Source organism: Bos mutus, chromosome 2, assembly GCF_027580195.1.
Source record: "Bos mutus isolate GX-2022 chromosome 2, NWIPB_WYAK_1.1, whole genome shotgun sequence".
Lineage (NCBI taxonomy): Eukaryota > Metazoa > Chordata > Mammalia > Artiodactyla > Bovidae > Bos > Bos mutus.
This window is the reverse complement of record NC_091618.1, coordinates 116,807,167-116,829,609: the sequence shown is the minus strand read 5'-3', so window position 1 is coordinate 116,829,609 and position 22,443 is coordinate 116,807,167. Positions and strand designations below refer to the sequence as shown.

The window sequence follows — 22,443 nt, the reverse complement described above, 5'->3', positions numbered from 1 at the left end:
GTTCCCAGCCTCTAGAGCACAGGTTCAACAGCTGCGGCTCAGGGACTTAGTTGCTCTAGGGCATGTGGGATCCTCCTGGATCAGGGATCCAACCTGTGTCTCCTGCATTGGCAGGCAGACTCTCCACCACTGAGTCACCAGGGAAGCCCCAAGTTGATTAGTTTTTTAAAATGTATTTATGGCGGTGCCAGGGCCTCGCCACTGAATGGGTCCTTCTCGAGCGGAAGTGAGATGGGGCCACTCTCTGCCACAGTGCCCTAGTGCCTCTCATCAGGCTGGCCTCTCCCCCTGCAGGGCACAGGGGCCTCAGTAGCGCCTCCTGAGCCTCGAGCGCAGGCTCAGTGGCTGTGGTGCACGGGTTCAGTTGCCCCATGGCATGTGGGATCCTCCAGGACCAGGGAGCGAACCCACACTGGCAGGCAGACTCTCCACCACTGAGCCACCAGGGAAGCCCCCACGCTCATTAATTTTTAATAAAATTAACCAGCAGAATAGCAGGCAGAGAGTCTGTCTGCAGTTGTTCATTGTTCTTCCACGTTGTGGTGAATAATCAATGCTTGGATTTTAGCCTAGAGATGTATGTTTCTATGGAGGAGAATGGGGCTGGGAAGGAAGACTTGATTCAGTGGTTTCTGGGATGCTTACAGGGAGGAGAACTGGATTTTATTGCTCACTGTAAGTGGTCCCAGAGCATAAATTACTCCTTGGATAATTTACACCCAGTGACTAGACTAGGACTGTGCATACAGAATGGTCTCTGATAATCTGAAAACATAGAAATGATTCCCTTACCAAGCGTGGCCCAAAGAATATGGTAAACCCAGTGGAACCAGAAAATAAAGAAAAATATTCCCAAAGAATTTTTCTTGCCTTTAAATTTGAGGAGGGCAACAGATTGACAGCTGCCTAACATGAGTGTTTTGAAAACACTGAATCTGTACACCAGTATTATAACGACGACGTTGTGATGTTTTTATAGAATGACACTATATTGCAAATTTATTCCTTTAATGAAACATATGCCCTCACTAACCCTCCAAATATCTCTATCCTATGAAGAAACACATTTTGCACTAGAGATGTGTTGGCTAATCCCTTCCACCTTTCTGAATATACAGAACAGTGTGTAACAAAGAACAAGTGCACAGCGACAGCATTTAAGGCTGCAAGAAATGCGGCAGAGTGCTGTATGCCCCTGTCCTTCCCCCGAAGAGCAGCAATTAAAATTCACAGCTGCTGGCTGCCCAGATGTTTCTTGCATTCAGTGCTCTGTAATATGCATCTGAATATACTGTCTGACTGCAGTTTCAGTAAACTAGACAGCTTTGTATTCTAAATTCAGCAGACTAGATCCAGGGTGTATATTTTTTTCCTCCAGATTAGCTCCCCTCTCCCTTCTCCCCTCCCCTCCTCTTCATTTGCTTGGGGCATTAGCAGTTCAGAAACAAAAGACATTTCTAGCTCAGAGTTTAGCTGTATCAGAGTGTAAGTGCAGGTCAGGTCTGATTTATGTGGCATGTCTGATAAGCAGGAGAGGAGAGCAGGATGAAGGGCCTGGAAAAGCTGGTGAACTTGGCTTGACTTTTATCTTGTGCTTTTGTAGGCAGCCAACATCCCCCTGGTGTCAGAACTCGCCATCGACGACATACATTTTGATGACTTTTCTCTCGACGTTGACGCCATGATCACGGCTGCTCTGCGGATGTTCATGGAGCTGGGGATGGTACAGAAATTTAAGATTGACTATGAGGTAAGATGTTCGGTCATGGGGCTCCCAGAAGTGCACCCAAGAACAACGTGGTAGCCACTTTGAGCCTTGGGTTTCCCAAATATTCATCAGGGATGATCATGCTTTCCCTGCATACCTGGTGGGATTACTGTGGGAATCGTGTGAGATGCTTGTGGAAGGACCTCAATGTTGAGGATTCCTCAGACATAAGGTATCATTTTGATCATGGCCCACTGCAGACACATGCAATTGCCTGATGTAAACTTTCCCTTCCCGTTTCAGACGCTGTGTAGGTGGCTCCTGACAGTAAGGAAGAATTACCGAATGGTCCTGTACCACAACTGGAGACACGCCTTCAACGTGTGCCAGCTGATGTTTGCGATGTTGACTGTAAGTGTGTTCGGTGACAGTGGAAGGTCATCTGCCACTTGTGAGGACCTACTGGCTTCCCCTTCACATGCCCATTTCTCTGACAAACTGCCCTGTGATTAACTTTACTTTGGAACTTACCTACCCTGGTGATGGGAGTGTATATTTCACAACGATCTCTGAGCTTTAAGGCTGTAAAATCACTGATCCCTTGGAGCAGGTATAGTCTTTGAATGATTGCTTGAATCTCTTTTTAATGTTTTATCTTGGGAAACTGGCTTTTTATAAACAGAAGAAATGCTTGGGTTTTCAAAGCCACCTTTTTTTGCAGAGAATATGGGGATGACTGACTAAACAAAGAGATCTGCTGGATAAGACCCCATAGGGGAAAGCCAAAGAAGGGATGTATGAACATTATCCACAGGGACATGGAATCCTGAGAGATACTTATCTGGAGAAGGGCCAGGGAGGCCGTGGGAAGGAAGGAGTAGGAGTGTATGTTCCCAGGGTTTCGGGCACACCAGGCTTCAAAGCTCCGCTCCAGGCACCGTAAAAAAGTGAAGGTGGCCAGTCTGTTTTATAGAAGCGGCTGGGGCAGCTGGCCAGAGGTAAGCCTTGGAATTTAATCTAAAAGCAAATGTTTGTGGCAAAGACTAAAACAGAATCCTCTCTTCATCTCCATTTTCTGGCAAGAAATAAGGCTCATTTGGTCTTATTTCTACTCACACTGTTAAGCAATTATCAATTAAAATGGTTTCTGGCTTAAATATATTGGTTTCTTTAGCCTCAAGGTGATATGTACATATATGTGTATCCACATGCGTGTATGTAGGCATACCTGCCACACAGAAAAAGAGAAGATGAGTTTAAGATTCTCATAACGTAAATCTAAATGCCTTACATCTTTGCACCCAGATTAAAATTTACCCCCCGAAAGAGGGAACGCCCAATGACAAACATTTTCCTTTGGTCCACATAAAGGAAGATTTCTGCTCCTTCCTCCTGAAGTGCTCTGCACTCTTCTCTGCCTACTAAAATTTTGCTCACTCTTTAAAATGCATTGATCTAATGCTGCTTTTCCCATGAAGTCTTTCCTTTTCCATAATCATCAATAATTTCAATAATCATCAGTAATCGTGTCTTGTACAACACATCTTTCTTTCTGCTGTGTATCTGAAGTTAAAGATCTCTCATTCTCCTGTAAAGTAAGCAGCTTGAGGCTAAAGAAGTCATTTTTTTGTTCTTGCAATAACCTTCATTTATTTGCTCAACATCTATCTGTTGAGCATGTCACCAGCACCCTCTACTCAATCCTGTACTTGGTAAGCTTTCAACAAATTTGTGTTGGATTGATTTGAACTGAAATACACATATAGCATAAGAAGATGGGACCAAAATGTCTTCACTTTTACACTCAAGGACTTGTTTTTTTTGCGGATGGGTGGCAGGGGAGAAGGGTGTCCACAACTGCTTAAGGAGCAAGAAAAATAATCTGGAAAAACTGGACATCTCACTGTAACAAACACCATGAAACCAGGCAGCCAGTCAAATGAGGAAGGAAGAAGCGTTGAACAAGACCCTTAAACGTTTAAGAACCAATGTTTCATGAAAAAAAAAAAAACCTCTCATTTTACTTTTCCAAATCAGATCTCATAGACAAGTAATAATTTTTTGTGTCCAGAGTTCATGTATATGACTCACAGAGGACATCCAATAAAGAAATTATTAACCTATTATTTTGGAAAACCTATGGATTTATGGTGAATCACCAAAATAAGTAAGCAGGAACCTGTTCAACTGAATTATGTGAAGTGTTAGTCACTTGTCTTGTCCAACTCTTCGCAACCCCATGGATTGTAGTCCAACAGGCTCCTCTGTCCATGGAGTGGGTAGCCATTCCCTTCTCCAAGCAGGAAACTTGTTCAGTGAGGGATTAAAGATGTCATAAACAGAAACAGATTTTACAATAAGCCTTAAAATAGTCCATCCTAAAGGAAATCAGTCCTGAATATTCATTGGAAGGACTGATGCTGAAGCTGAAACTCCAATACTTCGGCCACCTGATGGGAAGAACTGACTTATTGGAAAAGACCCTGACGCTGGGAAAAATTGAAGGCAGGAGGAGAAGGGGACGACAGAGGATGAAAAGATTGGATGGCATCCCCAACTCTATGGGCATGAGTTTGAGTAAACTCCGGGAGTTGGTGATGGACAGGGAAGCCAGGCATGCTGCAGTCCATGGCATCGCAAAGAGTCGGACATGACTGAGCGACTGAACTGAACTGAAGTAAAAGAGCTGGGATAGAGGAAACTGGTAAGAACTGTGTGGTCGAGTGGGCATTTAGGAGAAGAGGGAATTCATACCCAGTTTTCTTTAGTAAATTTTTCCACAATATGGACAATCTTGATCCTTTTTAAGAAACTGAAGAAGGCAGAGCTCTCAGAATGTTACCACCATGAAGATACTCGTTCTGCCTAAATATTTCAAAGGTAGAGTTGTTTTTGCAAGTCTGCTCAGCAACCTTGAAGAATATCACTGTTTGAGAAAGTCTGGGTTTTGTTTTTGTATTAACGCTAGCTCAAAAAGAGAATTTACTCTTAAAATTCTCTTGGCCAGGGGGAGAAGGAGCTAGAGGTTGAAAAATAAATGCATGACTTTGGAAAGAATACCTTGGTGAATGTTATTTTTTTTTTCTTTTACACTGAGTAGAATAGCCACATTTGGAAAAGATATTATTTTCTGTTCATTAAATGTTTCTGAACTAAGGGTTACAGTTGGTTGAAAATGTCAGCTTTGTCCATAACACAAGTATTCTCTCCAACTTGACCATAGTCAGACTGGTTAATCAGAACTTTTTCACTAAGAAAGTAAATATTGAGATAACAGAGATTACTTGATCAGGGGCAAAAAAGAAAGTGAGCATAATTCACTCATCAATTCTAACTTCTGAATACGACTTTGGTAAGCAAAGTAGGCAAAATGATAACCTACTTATTTCCTTGAGCAGCCACTAAGGCTTCAGGCTTCAGATACTCCCGAATACTATTAGGGTCTTTCACTGTTTTGCTCTCATCAGTGATTTTATTTCCATTCTAGTTATCTTATATTCCACTTCCACGTGTTGAATTAGAACTAAAATTCTCTATTAATATGAAAGGAAAGTTATAATTAACCCCTGCATTCATTCAGCTAGCTACAGAGGTGAGAGAGCACGGCGCACGTGCGCTGAATTTTCCTCTAGATGGCGCTCCAAGGCAAAGTTTCCCGGCCAGTTGCCTGGAAAGAAAGGGGGCGGATGGTGTTGATCTTACCAACATTCCCTGAAGACGCTTCTTTTCTTCTAAGAAAAGAAATACTGAGGCACGCACCCCACACTCTTTTCTTAAAAGAAACATCAGCAAGGCCAGTGTATCTGAAAAGAACCCTCCTATCAGGACAGACCTGTATTAGGACGGTCTCCTTGCCTGCAGCGCTATTAGTGCAAATATTACGGCACTCTCCTTGTGTCTTTCTGTGGATGTGTATTTTTCCAAGCCCATTGTCTCCAGGAATGGGAAGATGCATATTTGTGTGTCACTGATGAGCAAACCATGACACGAAGTACAACAGAACAAGCAAATTACATGTAAGAATCAGCTTCCTAACCTTTAACTCTATAATCATTTCAAGCCCAGAAAATAGCTTGATTCAGAATTGTGTTTTGCAGAAGTATTCAAGCTCATGTCTAAGTAACAAAAAGGCCTTGTTTCTTTAGAAGTTAAAAAGAAAAAGAACAAACTGCATTGTCGAATAGGCAATTTGATGTATAATGGTGGAAATTTAGTTCACTGGGAACCCTGTTAATGACTTATTAATTTATTACAAGCCTCTGGTGTAGAATTCCAAATATTAAAATGAAAGTGTCCGTCTTATTCTTTGCTTCTAAAGAGAAACTTAGGTAGTTAAACATTACCAAATATTTTTAATTCCTCAGATAAATGCAGTATGGAGTGCCAGTTACTATTTGCAGTTAAAACAGGGAATAAAAAGCTGCAGATAGATCAAGAATAATTATACAAATTCTCTTTATTTATAGAAGCTTGTAGAATAAATATTCCATCAAGCACATACATAGTGAAAGATAATAAGCACATTTCTTATATGTACAGTGTAGACCACATAAAGGAACCGACCATGCTTTTGTTTGTATTCTGGAAAATAAAAAGGCATGTGGTGATGCCAAGGTTGCAGAGACATTTTAAGGTTTTATAAATGATGTATGAGCTCTGACAGATTTTCCAGGGGGAAAAAAAGGTTTCCTTAAGAGTCAGTATTCTTTACTATCCCATAAATGTACTCATTAGCACTTTGGGGCATGCCCTGTATCCTGTAGGGCTCAATAAAGATTCATTGAATGAGTGGATTTAGTTTAGGGTAATATTATTCAGGGAACTATGCTGCTCAGTGTCCAGTTTTTTCAAAAAACTATAAAATGATGAACAACTATCATTGCTAGAAATCTTGTTCTTTCTTCATATCACACTAAGGTTCAGCTAGGGTTCATATAGAATATTATGATCTTGCAGAATTCACTGGATATGAAAAGAGACAAGCACACGATCACATTAAAATTGATGGCGGTGCTGGTGGCTTGGTGCTGGTGGGGAAAGGCAGTTAAACACTAATAATAACCAAGTATCGCAGCAAACACACTGACACCTCCTGACATTTACGGGGGCTTCTTAAATCTTAAATGTGGAGGTAGCGCGTTTAAGTCCGTATTTGGATTGTCAACAAGGTTATTTTCAGAGATAAGCCAAGTCGTTTTATTGATAATTCAAACTAGAGAGCAGAAGGGACGTTTAGGAAGAAAAATCCATCCTGTTCACTAGCTTGAGGATAATGTGCTGTCTTCTGTCTGCCGTTTTCAGGGAAGTCCTTGATTTTTAAGGTAGACAGTTTCTTCTGCAAGGAGATCTTAGAAACGCAATTAGAATTCCCTTTCCCCTTAACCCAAAGAAGGACAGAACTAGTTGAATTTTCAAATAAAATGTTTTTGCTCTATAACAAGACTACTAATCTCAATGGAAATCTAAATTCATTGTAGATTGTAATGTTGTAAGGTACAAAGAGATCTATGGTTTTATTCTGTAACCAACAAAAAAGTAAGAAACAATATTTACATTTGTAATCATCAAACATCATTTTTACATTGCATTTCCTTATCAATATAAGTAATAACTCGTTATATTTACTAGAAAATAAATGGCAACATTATCCTAATAATACAATAAAATCTGCATATGAGAAAAACCAATTATTTGTCATGTGGGCATACCTAGATTTCTGGTGTAACTTCAAAGAAAGCACATTTTTAATTGAGGAAAGGAGTGATTGTTTTATGTTTTTGCAGAGTATCAGCACTGGGGGCTGTAAATTAACTAGGGAGCTAATCAATTTGAATACTGTGTCTAAATTACATTTAAGACTCCTGGCTTTTAATCATTTAAGAAGGTTTCTATTTTTATTCTCTCTGGCCACCTCTCAGAGCTCCAGTGAGGCACTCCATGCTTCTAGCTGACACTTCCTTTATCCACATTTATTTTACAAAAGGAAAAAGGCAAAGCAGCACATAATTAAGAAACTGGTGTGCTAATAATCAAACATACAACTGGGCAGAAGGATAATCCACTCCACTTCCTCACACAGGAGAGTACCCTCCATAACTCACTTTAAGCGCTGCCATTCATGAGTTATGGGTCATTCCCTTTCTAGTGAAAATAAATTCTCCCGCACCATCAGCCAGAGCTGAGTATTTTTCTTAGGACATGTAAATTGTAAAAGTGTATGAACATAATCATGCTGGCATTTGGGGGGGAGTGCAAGCTCTTGCCTGTGGACACAGGCTTGTAAGGAAATGTGTGTGATTTCAGGGCTGCGGTTGCCTGGTTACAATATAGGATTTTTTATTAAAGTTAATTTATTCCTGAGATTTTTACGGTGTTGGTAAACTGCTTAATCTGTCACTCTGTATTTTATGACTCCAGCCAAATCCTGCAGGTCAGGGAGACCCGGCAGCAGAGCCATGGTCATTTATCACAGCCTCTATTTTCCACAGCTTATGACTCAGTAGTGGCAGTTTCTTGAGGCTGAATGAAACCTGGCACCTAAGGGTGTCAAGCTGGGGACTTTATAAAGTTTTAATTTTTTTCATTAGTCTCATGTTCAAGTTTAGCTCAGTGATGACTAGTGAAAATTTGGGGTAAGTTTTGAAGAGGTTTCATATTCTTGAAATTCATCAATCTGGCTTCTTTGTGGCATGTGAAGAGGACTGTCTCTGCACAATTGATGTTCACCAGGTGATCTTCATTTTCTGGGCTCACACAGCCCATGTTCTATTCAATTCATTAGCAGTTTATCATAAAATATAAACTATATTTCTAAACATGAAAAAGCAGGCTGTCTTTATCCTCAAAAAATAATAAAGCATATTCTTAGTATTGAAAGCAAAAAACGTTAAACACCTAATATGTTTTTCCTTTTGTCTTTTTTTGAATTACAGTATGCTTGCTATATACATACATGTAGCTTTGCTTTCGTATTACCTGAATTGAAGTAAAAATTCAACTTTTAAAGGCTTATTAGATATTTACTCCTTTTTTTTACCATTTTTCTTTTTACCATTTATATTTGTTTTTGCACATTTTATCGAAATATGAGAGCAGAGATACATTGACCGATTTTTATTTGACCACATCATGACTTCCTGAGAATGAAATGAAGAGTATTGACAGATGCCAGAGGTTTGCTTTGAAATAGTCTAGCAAACAAACGAAACAGAACATGTGAGGGGATAAATGAATCAAGGCAGCAGAACGTGGCTTCCTGCTAGAGTTAGGTAACGAGTACTTAGGTATTCAATACAGTATTCTATTTTTCATATGTTTTTAACTTTACAAAATAGATAATTTTTTTAATTAGGATAACAAGTAGGTTAAAATTAAGTCAAGGAGGTAGTTAAAATTATTTAATAAAATGATTAAAGTCAATTCATTTTTTAAATTCATGCTACAAACAGTTACTCAAACATGTATGCTTGTACCAGTTTTGAGAGGCTTCCCTGATAGCTCAGTTGGTAAAGAATCTGCCTGCAATGCAGGAGACCCCGGTTTGATTCTTGGTTCAGGAAGATCCCTGGAGAAGGGATAGGCTACCCATTCCAGTATTCTTGGGCTTACCTTGTGGCTCAGCTGGTAAAGAATTCACCTGCAATGTGGGAGACCTGGGTTCTATCCATGGGTTGGAAGTATCCCCTGGAGAAGGGAAAGGCTACCCACTCCAATATTCTGGCCTGGAGAATTCCATGGGCTGTATAGTCCATTGGGTGCCTGGCCATTTTGAGTCTTACATGAGTAAGCATTTGCTATGTTATTTGAGATTCAGAGAGAAGTTGTGTCCAAAACATGACTTAAATTTTGCAATTTGATAATAAGTGGCTTCAAGAAGCTTCTGGTTATAAAAGTATTCAAGTATAGACTGTAAGGTCTTCCCAACTCTGAACTTGACAAGCAAAGGCTCATTGCAGACTTAAATCAGTATTTAATTAAGGCCAAATCAATTATTGACTACATTCATCTTGAAAACGAAGAAAAGCAAATTTGATCAAAACTGTCCCATGCCTTGTACACCTGAAACTAACACAACACTGGAAATAAACTATACACCAATAACAAACAAACAAAACCCCCCAAGCTGTCCTCCCAGGTAAACCCAAGCTATACTCCCATTGAAACTAGACAAACTACAACTGGTTTGTATTGTATCACATGCTTTGGTAAAGGAGCCATGTAAACATGGTGTTGGTTGGTGGTCCCCTAAATGGCACCCCACTCCAGTACCCTTGCCTGGAAAATCCCATGGACGGAGGAGCCTGGTAGGCTGCAGTCCATGGGGTCGCGAAGAGTCAGACACGACTGAGCGACTTCACTTTCACTTTTCACTTCCATGCATTGGAGAAGGAAATGGCAACCCACTCCAGTGTTCTTGCCTGGAGAATCCCAGGGACGGGGGAGCCCGGTGGGCTGCCATCTATGGAGTCACACAGAGTCGGACACGATTGAAGCGACTTAGCAGCAGCAGCAGCAACAACTGGAAAGGTTCTGGTTTCTGGACCTCGAAATAGGACTGAAGTGCCATTTCTTCAGCCCGGCAGATCCAATTATTGGCAGACAAACATTACTGTAAACACCGATCTAGATTTAGATGCAATCTAGATCTAAATCTAGATGCAATAGTTTATCTAGCGGGGTTGCTTTTTCAATGATTTGACTTGTTTACCTGTTGGCTGTGCTGGGTCTTCATCGCTACGTGGGCTTTTCTCTGGTTGCGGCGATCGGGGCCTACTCTCTAGCTGTGGTGCATGGGCTTCTCATTGCGGTGGCTTTTCTTGGATAGCAGAACATGGGTTCTAGGGCACACAGGCTTCAGCAGTTGCAGCTCCTAGGCTCCAGAGTACAGGCTCAATAATTGTGGTGCATGGGCTTAGTTGTTTCGTAGCATGTGGGATATTCCAGGGATTGAACCCAAGTCTCCTGGATTGGCAAGTGAATTCTTTACCACTGAGCCACCAGGGAAGCTCTCAAGTAAGGTTTTCTCCCCACAATGGAAGATTGCGTTGTGAATACCTGTTATTCTCCCACTGAGCTTTCATCACCCACTGTCTCTTGTTGGCAGAGAGGATCTTTTTTAAAAAGAAGATAGGATATGGCATCAAGTATAAATTCATTCATAGGCACTCTTGGTAAGCAAGTGAAATCTACTTTCATCTGAAAGCTTGAGAAAGTCCTCTGCTTAAAACCAATGCTTTGGAGCAAATTGAATAAGTTGGTATCCATCAACCTGCCCCCAGGATTTACATGTTGTACACAAACCATTGTATCTTTCTTTTCTTTCTAAACCTCATTTTAAATCACTATATATTATTAGCCACATCTTGATGCACCAGAGCTGTGTTTGGCTCAAGATGTGCAGTGGCTCTGCAGTGTTAACCTCTTCCAATTCAAGAACAAACATCCATTGTTGAAAGTTCCCTGGTGACCTAGGGATTAGGATTCTGGCTTTCACTGCCTTTGGCTCACGTTCAGTCCCTGAGTAGGGACCTGAGATCCCCCAAGTTGCATGGTGTGGCCAGAAACAGACGATAAAGAATAACCTTTGTGGTGGACTAAAGCACACTCCAAGTGATTCCTTAATATCCTGCCGTCATTCTATTATTACAAAGGTCTTTAAAATCTGTACAACTGCACATACACTCTCACCTTAGTGGCTGGGTTGCACAGGGTGTGAGGACACAGACTCGGGAGTCAGGTTGCCTGGAGTCTAATCCTGTCTCCATTTCATTCCAATAGTGTATTCTGTTGCTTTGATATCTTCATCTGTAAAATGGGAGACATCAGAACAGTTTCTCCTTCAGAGAATTCTTGTAAAGATTAGACTTGTAAGGATTAGATGGGTTAAGGTATTTGAGGGTTTAGAACAGTGCCTGGCACATACTAAATGCTATACAAGTGATATCTGTTGTCAGTATTATCCCAAGCCTCTTTTCTCAGATAGATCAATTACTTAACACACACTAGAGCTGGTTGCTCAGTTGTGTCTGACTCTGCTACCCCATGGACTGTGGCCCACCAGGCTCCTGTTTCCATGGAGAATTCTCCAGACAAGAATACTGGAGTAGGTAGCCATTCCGTTCTCTAGGGGATCTTCCTGATCCAGGAATCGAACCCAGGTCTCCTGCATTGCAGGTGGATTCTTTACAGTCTGAGCCACTAGGGAAGCCACTAAGAACTGAACATTTTTGTTAAATGAGTGAAGAAGCCTCTGTAGCACCATCTAATGTTATTATGGCTCGTTGTTTTTTATACTCCTGGATTCTACAGAGCCACAGCCACAGGTGTTAGTCGCTCAGTCGTGTCTGACTCTTTGTGACCCCATGAACTGCAGCCCACCTCTTCTGTCCATGAAATTCTCCAGGCAAGAATACTGGAGTGGGTTGTCACTCCCTTCTCCAGGGGGGTCTTCCTGACCCAAGGATTGAACCTGGGTCTCCTGTATTACAGGCAGATTCTTTACCACCGAGCCACCTGCGAAGCCCCACGGAGTCAAAAAGCAACTGTCAATTTTTCTCTGGCCGTCATGTTCCTCTGTTCCTCTGACAACCACACAGGATCAGCTTTGCCATGGTGGCATGTCCTTGCTGGTTTGAATTTTATGTTGACTGAATGGTAGGAAATCACTGGCTAGTTCAAGAAACACTTCAACTCAGTCTTACTGTTTGGGTCCTTTGGAGTTCCAGTGATTATATGCCCTAGTGGTTGGGGGCAGGGTTATCCCAGCATATGTCCAACCCAACAGAGGACTGTTACAGGAGACCTGCTCAGAGGGTCGTGACAGGCTTTTCTGGAGAGGGTGACATGGAAGCTAGCTCTGTATGCCTTGGTTATCTTTTTACTTAGATATATGATATTCCCGGCTTTACATTTCTGATATGGGCCATGAGGGAATACAGGTGAGAGGGTAGAGTAAAATAATGGTCAACAAAACCCATTATTGGATAATGGGTAGTTAGTTACTGGATCAGTAGCAGCAAACATATCATTTTATTTGAAAATAAAAATAGAATTAAGCATAGGAGAAACACATCCGAATGTACTTCCTGCTGCCACTGTGTTCGCTTTTGAAAGTATATTGTCTGCAGCACGCAGCTGACATTTTCTCCCCAGTGTGTGTCAAGTGTAGGTCAGAATGGATAGGACTAGAAAGAAGATGGATGAGGGTGGGGAGGGGCAGATGGACGCTCGGTGGCAGGTGGACACATCTCAGGCCTGACGACCCTCAGAAACCATTTACCAGGCAGCTTTCAATCACAGTCAAGAGATAGGTGCTGCTTCAGTAACTCAGGCATCACAGCCAAGAGAGGTAAATACGCTTTGTGTGACTGTGCTGTACGTCAGGGATTCTTTATTGGGAGGATCTAGAGGTGGGCTCCATGGCCTTGGAACACCATGAAGTTATAGAATAATTTCTGGGAAAAAGGTCCATGGCTTTTATTAAATTCTCAAAAATACCTGTGATACAAATAGTCTAAGAGCTAGAATCTGGATTTCCAAGAAAGGGGCAGGGTAGTCGGCTGTGTAAGACCTTGAAGTATATTCCAACATAGTATACAATGGGTGATAACTGATGGCTTAAAAATGATTCCGGATTTTGAACTTGAGTCTATTACATGGCATTCGATTTTATCTTCTAATTAAATTTCTAGTTGAATTATCTTATGTTGACATTATCCCATCTCTATTCTTACTGTTCCAATTCATCAGCTCGTTCTAAACAGCAGCATTTTCACAGGCAACAATCTCTCTAAATTTCAGTGCATCGTCATTGTGTTTACAGCACTGATTTCCAGAATACAGTGTATAATTATTGCCTGCTTGATAGACTTTCAGGATTTGCTTCATATTAGCAAGATCCAAACCCAATGAAACTGTCTTACAGTTTCAAGATGACAGAGAAAGACACTTGCATCCCTTTCTCCTTTCAAAAAACACCCCAAAAATAACAAGGAGAGTAAGAAATGGACACAAATTCCACTCTTTTCATGGAGGGAGGATGGCTTGTAGATTAACAAAGAAAAGGAAGGTCCAACCCAAATGCCTTCAGGAGAAGAGAGTAGAGGAAGGGGTACACGTGAGAACCAGTACTCTCCTAGAAGCTGTCAAAGCTCAGGAACTGGAAGGATCAGATACCACAGACATGGGGTGAATGGGAGTGAGGGCCAAGGAAAACACTGAGCCCCCAAATTTCCATCCCCTCTCCCTGTAGTCCAAGAACCCCTCTTCCCTTTGTCTATGCAGGAAGCCAGAGTATTTGCCAGAGAAACTGAGCCCCAGACTTGGAGACACCAGTAAAAGAAAAGTTAGGTGAGACGCACCTTGCAAGTAAGAGAATGAAGTGAAAGTCTCCATCACAAGGGTGAGAAGCTACATACCCTTTTCTCAGAATTCCAACACCTGTATTTATGCTCCTTCCAAGCAAGAGATTGGAAAATCCAGAGGAAGTGTTCAGAGTATCTACACTGGCGTGTGGGGGTCCACAGCAGGACCACCTGGCCGTGAGCTCAGCAGTGATGAGATCAGCCATGTGTAGACACCATCTCCATGCACAGGTGTGTGGTGAATGTGGACTCCCATGCATAAGTGGACAACCAAGGATATCAGGCATTTGAGGAAACCACCAAACAAAGAGATAAGGAGTTCAGAAGAAATAGGCAATTCAGGGAACAGGAGAGAATTTCAAAGCAGTTATAATCAATATCTTCAAAAGAGAAGAGACCATAATGCATCCATGTAAGAAGAATAGTGTGCTGTCAGAAAAGGAGCAGCAGACAGGAAAATGCTAGTAAATTTAAAAGATTATTACTCCTGGAAAGTAAGAGGAGAAAAGTCAACATGAGCAATGGGAAAGAAGAAATGGAAAATAAGGAAATGAATATAAGAAGTCCAATGTCAAACCAATTGGAGTACCATTCAAATAGGACAGAAAAAATAATGAAGTCGAAATTATTAAGGGGAAAAAAAATGACAAGAATATTGTACTGAAGAAAATGAGCCTTCACATTGAAAAGGTTTACCAAGCAATGATGAGGAAAAGTCCCAAACAAAAGAAGATTTTTGTGAAATTGGCAAACCCCAGGCATAGAGAGAAGATTCTAAAAGAGAGAAAATAAGTATCATTCAAAGGATTAGGAACAAGAATGATTTATGCTTCGCTAAGGCAACTTTGGAACTTAGGAAAGAATAGAGAAGTCCTTCAAAATTCTGAATGAAAATGTTGCAACCTAGAATAGTTAGGCAAGCCAATAATTGAGTAGGAGAATAGATTAAAGACATTTCAGTTGTGCAAAGCCTCAAAAAAAAAAAAATCAACTTTCTCAATGTTAAAGAAGTATTAACATCCTTTCTTATGAAGCTACTGGCAGATGTGTTCCCACAAACTGAGAGAGAAAACGAGTAAAGAGAGAGATGTGGGATGGAGGAGACAGGTGACCAACCCTAGGAGGGGGATGCTGGCAGCAGACAGGAGAATCCAGGCCAAGTGTCAGCGCTGGGCCAAAGCAGGGAACCCCAGGACAGGAAGCGACCTGTCAAAGGTGTGACTGTTCAGAGAGTTGTGTAGGATGTAAGTCGACTTAGATGTTAAAAGCAATCTTAACTCCAGGAAGCTAAACATCCACATAACAAAGGATATAATCATTGGATACTGAGTGAATAACATTTACAGACTGATCATCAGGTAGGCACTTTCTAAGACCCAGGGCACTTAAGTTTCTTTGTGCTTCAGTTTCCTCATCTTAACTGGCAGATAATAATAGTTCTTACCTGTTATGAGAAGTAAGTTGTTGTTGTTCAGTCACCTAGTCGTATCCGACTCTTTGCGACCCCATGGACTGCAGCACGCCAGGCCTCCCTGTCCCTCACCGTCTACCGGAGTTTGCACAAGTTCATGTTCAATGCATAGGTGATGCCATCCAGCCATCTCATTCTCTGACACCCTCTTCTCCTGCCCTCAATCTTCCCCAGCATCAGGGAGTTTTTCAATGAGTCGTCTGTTCACATCAGATGACCAAAATACTGGAGCTTCAGCGTCAGTCCTTCCGGTGAATATTCAGGGTAGATCTCCCTTAAGATTGACTAGTTTAATCTTGCTGTCCAAGGTACTTTCAGGAGTCTTCAGCACCACAGTTCGAAGGCATCAATTCTTTGGCGTTCTGCCTTCTTTACGGTCCAGCTCTCACAACCGTATGTGACCACTGGCAAGACTATAGCCTTGACTATATGGACCTTTGTTGGCAGAGTAATGTCTCTGCTTTTCTTTGTTTATGAAAAAGTAGGAAGTCAAGATATACCTGGAGTAACAGGCAAATTTGGCCTTGGAGAACAAAATGAAGCAGGGCAAAGGTTAACTGAATTCTGCCAAAAGAATGCACTCAGATCAGATCAGATCAGTCGCTCAGTCGTGTCCGACTCTTTGGGACCCCATGAATCACAGCACGCCAGGCCTCCCTGTCCATCACCAACTCCCGTAGTTCACTGAGACTCACGTCCATTGAGTCATTGATGCCACCCAGCCATCTCATCCTCTGTCATCCCCTTCTCCTCCTGCCCCCCATCCCTCCCAGCATCAGAGTCTTTTCCAATGAGTCAACTCTTCACATGAGGTGGCCAAAGTACTGGAGTTTCAGCTTTAGCATCATTCCTTCCAAAGACATCCCAGGGCTGTCACAGCAATAACACAAGAGACAACTTTACACACAGACATCACCAAATGGTCAATACCGAAATCATATTAATTACATTCTTTGTAGCCAAAGGTGTAGAAGTATGTTAAATGGTTGTGGTTCTCTTAGGACAGTGTCTGGCACACAGGAAGGATTATAGTCACATGGGAAACCCCTGAATAACCAAGGGCTAATGACCTACTATATAGTAATGTGGGGGGAAATGCCTACCAAATTAGACAAAAAAAGAAAATGGAAAGTTCTTGTCTTTGGGAATCAGGATAGGGGAAGGATGAGGGACTATTGGCTTTGGTTCTAAGTTTCTAACTACAATTAAATTTTTAAAAACTATTGCAAGTAATGCCTTCAATAAAATAAAATTAACTTAAAACCAATAGCCAGCTCTGAATTTTAAAATGAAGGACACACACAGCTTAGATATGGACTACTTTATCCTGCCCAGATAGTTTATAAACATTCCTATTTGCTATGCAGATGAAATTATATGTATTTCTAATGTAGAAATCTTTTAAAATAAAGTTGTCAACACAGAAACTTTATTATTCAGTTATTTCTACAACAAAAACATAATTAACTAAAAAACAAAGTGTTCATTGCTGTAAGAGAACTGTCTTACAGATATTAGCTAGTGATCCTAGATGTGGAGGAAAAAACACACATGAAAAGGGAAGCAGTTTGAACTCTACCCTTCCCCTTCTCCTGCCCTCTGATAAAGATTTTAATAAATACTGAGCGGGGAGGCTTACAAGTTAAGGGGGGAGGAGGCAGAAAGGCCTTAGATCAAGCAAATGCAGAGCCCTGCATTTCTGCAAGTTCACTTTCTCTTCTAAACTAACGAAAGGCCAGCAGGAATCAGAGAAGCACTGCTGCTCATGGTCATGTAATTACATCACCCTGCTCGCCAGAGATAGCACACCACACCTATGCATTTCCCAAGCAAGCTGCCTGGGGATCGTAAGGAGCTGCATGTAACAGATCCTCCACCTGATCCGACGTCTGGATCGCCTAATCCCCTGGCCAATTCTAGTTTTCAAGACAGGCACTGCTTATCTGAAATTTCACCTGTCCTCCAAGCTAATGTGAATTAAGGTATTTATAACTTCTAGAATATTATCATGTAACAATTTGAGTACTTCTAAGTTGCTTTTTCTAATAGATACACACACACACATATTTTTAAAGGCATTTTCTCTTGCCAACTTTCATTTAAATGGCATCTGGTGGCTACATCACTCAGTTCTAAACTCCCAGCCCCCTCTCTCTCCCTACCCCTAGATGCTCATCATTTTGAAATGTCGAATCACAAAACACATTTTGCTCCAGGCCTTTGCCAGACTGTCACTGTATCTAGACAGCGCAGCTTCTTCTCTAAAAAGGGAACAAAACAATCTGAACTCTGTCCTGGTGTGCCAGCCAGGGCAGGCCACCGTGCCGGCTAATTCATCACCGTGGGGACCCTGGGCTGTGCAACTGACCACCCAACTCACGAGTCGAAGGGGTGGCAGTTAATCATTCCCTTAAATGATGTGGGTATGACAACAGAGCTGATGGCGGCTCAGCAGACGAGCCTCGGCCTTCCTCCCTGCCCCGAGCAGTGACTGGGCCATTTTCTCATCTTCCCAGACCGCCGGGTTTCAAGAGATTCTGACCGAGGTGGAAATTTTAGCGGTGATTGTGGGATGCCTGTGTCATGACCTCGACCACAGGGGAACCAACAATGCCTTCCAAGCTAAGTAAGTGTTCTAATTGTTGTTATTTTAATGCATTTGCCTTTCTGTTCAGAGCCAAAGGTGACGCGCGTGCTAAAGAGTAAAGCATTAATTTCTGGCGTCTGAGGCCAAGGCCACGCAGGCCTGGGCGCGGGTGTCACGGGGCTCATCCATCTTTATAATTCCTTATTCCTCTTTTAATTGCAAATTTGCCCTTCATGTCATGCTTGTTGATTTGGTCTGTCTCTGTTGACCTCAGTCGGATAACAAAGCTCAGATTTTTAAAGGGCCTATTTTTTTTTTCTTCCTCCCAGAATGTTTGCCTTCATGGGATCATAGGTTTCTTGGATTTGCTACCCTGGAAGTCTGGTTTTGAGACTATTAAAATAAAATTGGAAATTTTATGAAACAAAAGATCTCCTCCTTCCCAGTAGAATTTCTTCCAGGTTCTTTTGATGTCGGGTATTGTATAAACTGCAGTGAAATGGAGTGACATTGGAGGAGGAAGAGGGTCTCTGTCCCTGCCACGCCTCATCCCACAGAAAGGTGGGAACGAGCCAAGCAGCTCCACCAGCACGGGGCGGGAGGTGCACACTGCGCGTGGACAGAGCCATCTGTCCCCGAGCAAGCAGGACAGGTCCAGGAGCTTGGCGGCTCACGCTGGCGCCGAGGCCGCAGAACTTACGGGTGCTGGAAATAAGACCCAAACCCAGGCGTCCTGGCTCTCGTATTCAGGTTCCAGTTTAACGTGCTTTTTACTGCCTGTCTGCAAACAACATGATATGGGACTTCAGAGGCTCGAGGGAAAAACGTTTGGGGATGGAGAGACTAAGGAATCTTCAATGAAGAGGTAAGATTAGCTTTCAGGTGACCAATTTCCAAGCCCGTGCAGCCGGTCTTCCTCTACGATGTGAAACCCCAGTGGCCCACGATGTGTCAACAGGGACCTTTCAGCTCACCACTTGTTTTTTCCCCTGTAACACCTACATACTAAGGCCTTGGAGCCCTGGGCCCTTTGATTTGCTCCTGATCTAGCAGATGAGTATCGACTTTGTGACCTCTATCCATCCTGAATGCAGAAGCCCATCACTTCAAACTGCTCTTTTCCGTGTCCTGAAATTTCCAGACCCTCTTACCTTTCTGTGACAGCCACTCTGCAAAAACTCAGCTCTGGCTCAATCTAACAATTCAGCTTCTTGCTCTTCTGTCCAGACTTTTAAAGGCTTTGGGAGAAAGTGTCATAGCTGTGAGCCTGAGGCATACCGAATAGGTATTCTCCCAACTCGGCTAGGGGCTCAGCACTCCCCACCAGCCTCTTTGGGCCCCTAGCCAGCTCCGTCCCCCATTCTGATCAGCAGTTATAGAAACCAAACGTTCCTCCTCCTAAACCACCTTCTGTTCTACCACCTCCCCCCATGCCACTCAGCAGATCACCTTGCCTCCCCTTCACTGAGAAAATTGAGGCCATCAATCGAGAACTCCCTCAATTTCCTCCCCTGCCACGAACGAACTTATCTGTCTGGCCCCATCCTTTCCTCCTCCCCTCCTATCTCTGTGAAAAGGCTGTCCCTCCTCATGTCTGAGGCTAATCCTTCCACCTCAGTGTTGGGTCCCTTCCTCCCTCCCTCCTCCAGGACCTTGCTCCATCCATCTTCCTCTCTCTGCCCTGTATCTCCCAACCTATTAATATGAACAGTTCTCCCCGTCTTGAAAAACCCACTTCCATCCCTGCTTCTCCCTCGAGCTTCTGCTCCATTTCTCTTCTTTCCTTTCCAGCCAGTCTTCTTGGAAACTTGTCTGTTCCTTGTCTTCACTTCCCTCCCACACAGCTTCCAGGTCTGCCCACCAGGGGAGCAGCCCTCAGTAATGCCACCAATGACCCCTTTTCCCAAAGCCACAGGACACTCTTCCGGTCCTTCTTTCTTGATCCTTCTTGCCATGACACTGTTTGTGATGCTCTCCTCCAAAGAGCTCTCTTTCTTCCTTTGTCTGGGAGAGAGACACCTTCATCCACCTTTCTAGCCTTTCTCCCCAGCTTGCTCCTCCTGCGCCAGCCTTCACTGCACACGTCCTCTCCTCTTCTTCTGTTCTGCTTTACCTTTCATGCTGCCACCTGCTGATTGGCCCCAAACCCAAATCTATGGACCATAATTTTCGGCTAATCTCTAAACACTTCTTCCAGCTGCTTGAGGAGCTCCTCCTATCTGAAGTCCCATCATCACCACAACCCCAGTCTTTCTCTCTACACCAATCCTTTTCCTCTTATTCTTCATCCCCATGAATGGCACCACCAGAAGTGCACAAGCCACTCAGATTCCCTCAGAGTTGACATCTCTGCATTCTTATAGTAACCACTGCTTCTCTGCATCCCTCCAGGATTCCTACAACCAACAGCCCAACTCTTCTCCTCCAGTCTTCCCCACCTTGGCACTCCAAAATACTCTTTTTAATTCACAAATGTCATCGGATTGTTCCCCTACTTAAAAGACGCTCACTGGCCTCTTGTGACTCTCAGGATAATGTTCAAATTCCTTAGTTTAGCCCCTATTGCCCTTTTCAATCAGGCTCTTGCCCATTTCTCCAGCGCAGCACTCACACCTGCCACCCCGCCCCGACCTATGCATCCAGGTTCAGACACAAGGGGCTACTTAAAGTACTCGATGGGGTCCAGCTAGTTCCCTTTCCTTTGCTCCTGGTCTGCTGTTTCTGCAGCCCAGAATGCTCTTCCTCTTCTTTCCCCCAGCCTCCTCTGAAAGCTCCACCCCCACCCCCCAGATTCTATCCCTGATGACCTTCGCTGCATCAGTCTTCTGTGTCTATATCATGCCCTGGCTATGCTTTAGAATTGCACATCTCCCACCACATTAGTTGCTGATTAATGGTGTGTCTCCCCTTCTTCTTCAGTACCTATGATGTGTACAAGCACCAAGAGCATGGTAAACCCACAAGGAATGTTTGCTGAGTGAATGAATGATAAATGCATGAATGGATGAGGTTTTAACTACTTTAATATTGCTTTTCAGTAAAGCTTCCTGACTTCTTACACAAGTGCAATCTTTTACGGATTATTATAGAACACAGTTTTTACAGACATTGATTTGATGTTGTACTAATGACAATAGCGTCCCTGGGGCCTGCTGAGGTGTAAACTGTATACACTTTGATTATAGGGTCTGACAGTTCCTTGTGTTTGAGTTCCTGGCCTGCGTTTTGTTATTATGAGTATTTTAGGATACCCCTCTCTCAGGCCGATGGCATTATCGTCACTGCGTCTTCCTGGAGCACCCTACCATTCTGCCACTTACACATAAAGAATTGTGTCTATAAAGCAATAGTGAGCAGCTTGTAGGTTCTTTTAAAAAGAGTCAAGTGTGCAATGTATGTACTTAAATAGCAACAGCCTCCACCCTGGAGAGAGCCTGCGTATCACACCAAGAGAGCCAGGCTTTCTTGTTAGTTGACCTCATTGGACCAAGACTACACACCAAATCAAACCCAGCTAATCATATCTTATCTCCCAGGAGTCTGGTCCTGGATTACCATGATATGGACTCAGTTAGCTGTTGAGGTCCAAGCTGCAGGTCCATGCAGACCTGGACACTGAGGCTGCATTTGGGGAAACCGGTGATGAACAAATCCCGAGTGGATAAGAGAAGCAAGAGAGCAAATCCGCAGAGAGAAGAAAGTCAGTATTCAGAGAGGAGCAGAGAAGATACTGTACAATTCTAGAGGAAGACAGAGATCCCTGGTTTTCCGTGTCTGCTCCTACTTCCAGGAAATCCAGCCATGTGTGTAACAATGGGGCTTGCTCAGAGGTCCTAGTTGTATTTAATCAACATTTTTTTTTAGTAAAAGTGGTTCTAATTCATTTCCATTCTTTGCTGTGAGTGGTCCTTGAGACAATGAGAAGAATTGCGGTTATTTGTTGTTTACTATCTCAAGTGCTCAACTAATATCCCTGTAGCTAGATATTTTTGTCTCCATCTTACAGAGGGAACTGGGCCTCAGGAAAGTAAGTGACTTGCCCAAATTCACCCATCCAGAAGGCGGCAAAGTAGTGTTTGGACCTGGGCTATCTGACTCCAAGGCCGTTTTTTAACCACTTTATCCCACCCTCTTTCATGACTTTGTGGTATTTATTTTAGGCTTTTGAACTTCCAGTTTATTGGCTGGCTTGTGATATATGTGAGCTCTGGAAAACTAAGATGCATTTTGATATCCAGAAAATCAAGACGTGGAGCTGTAAAAATTGTAGAACTCAACTAGATCTCAGTAGTCATATTCCTTAATTTTCAAAATT

General features: G+C 42.7%; 1 protein-coding gene across 1 annotated transcript in view; it reads left to right on the top strand.

Annotated features, from left to right (window-relative positions):
• PDE11A (phosphodiesterase 11A) overlaps positions 1-22,443 on the top strand; it is a 430,189-nt gene that overhangs the window by 329,525 nt on the left and 78,221 nt on the right. The window contains exons 11-13 of the mRNA XM_005900797.2: positions 1,604-1,750; positions 2,012-2,119; positions 18,058-18,167. Of these exons, the coding sequence (XP_005900859.1) occupies positions 1,604-1,750; positions 2,012-2,119; positions 18,058-18,167 (365 nt within the window). The remainder of the gene's footprint in view (positions 1-1,603; positions 1,751-2,011; positions 2,120-18,057; positions 18,168-22,443) is intronic.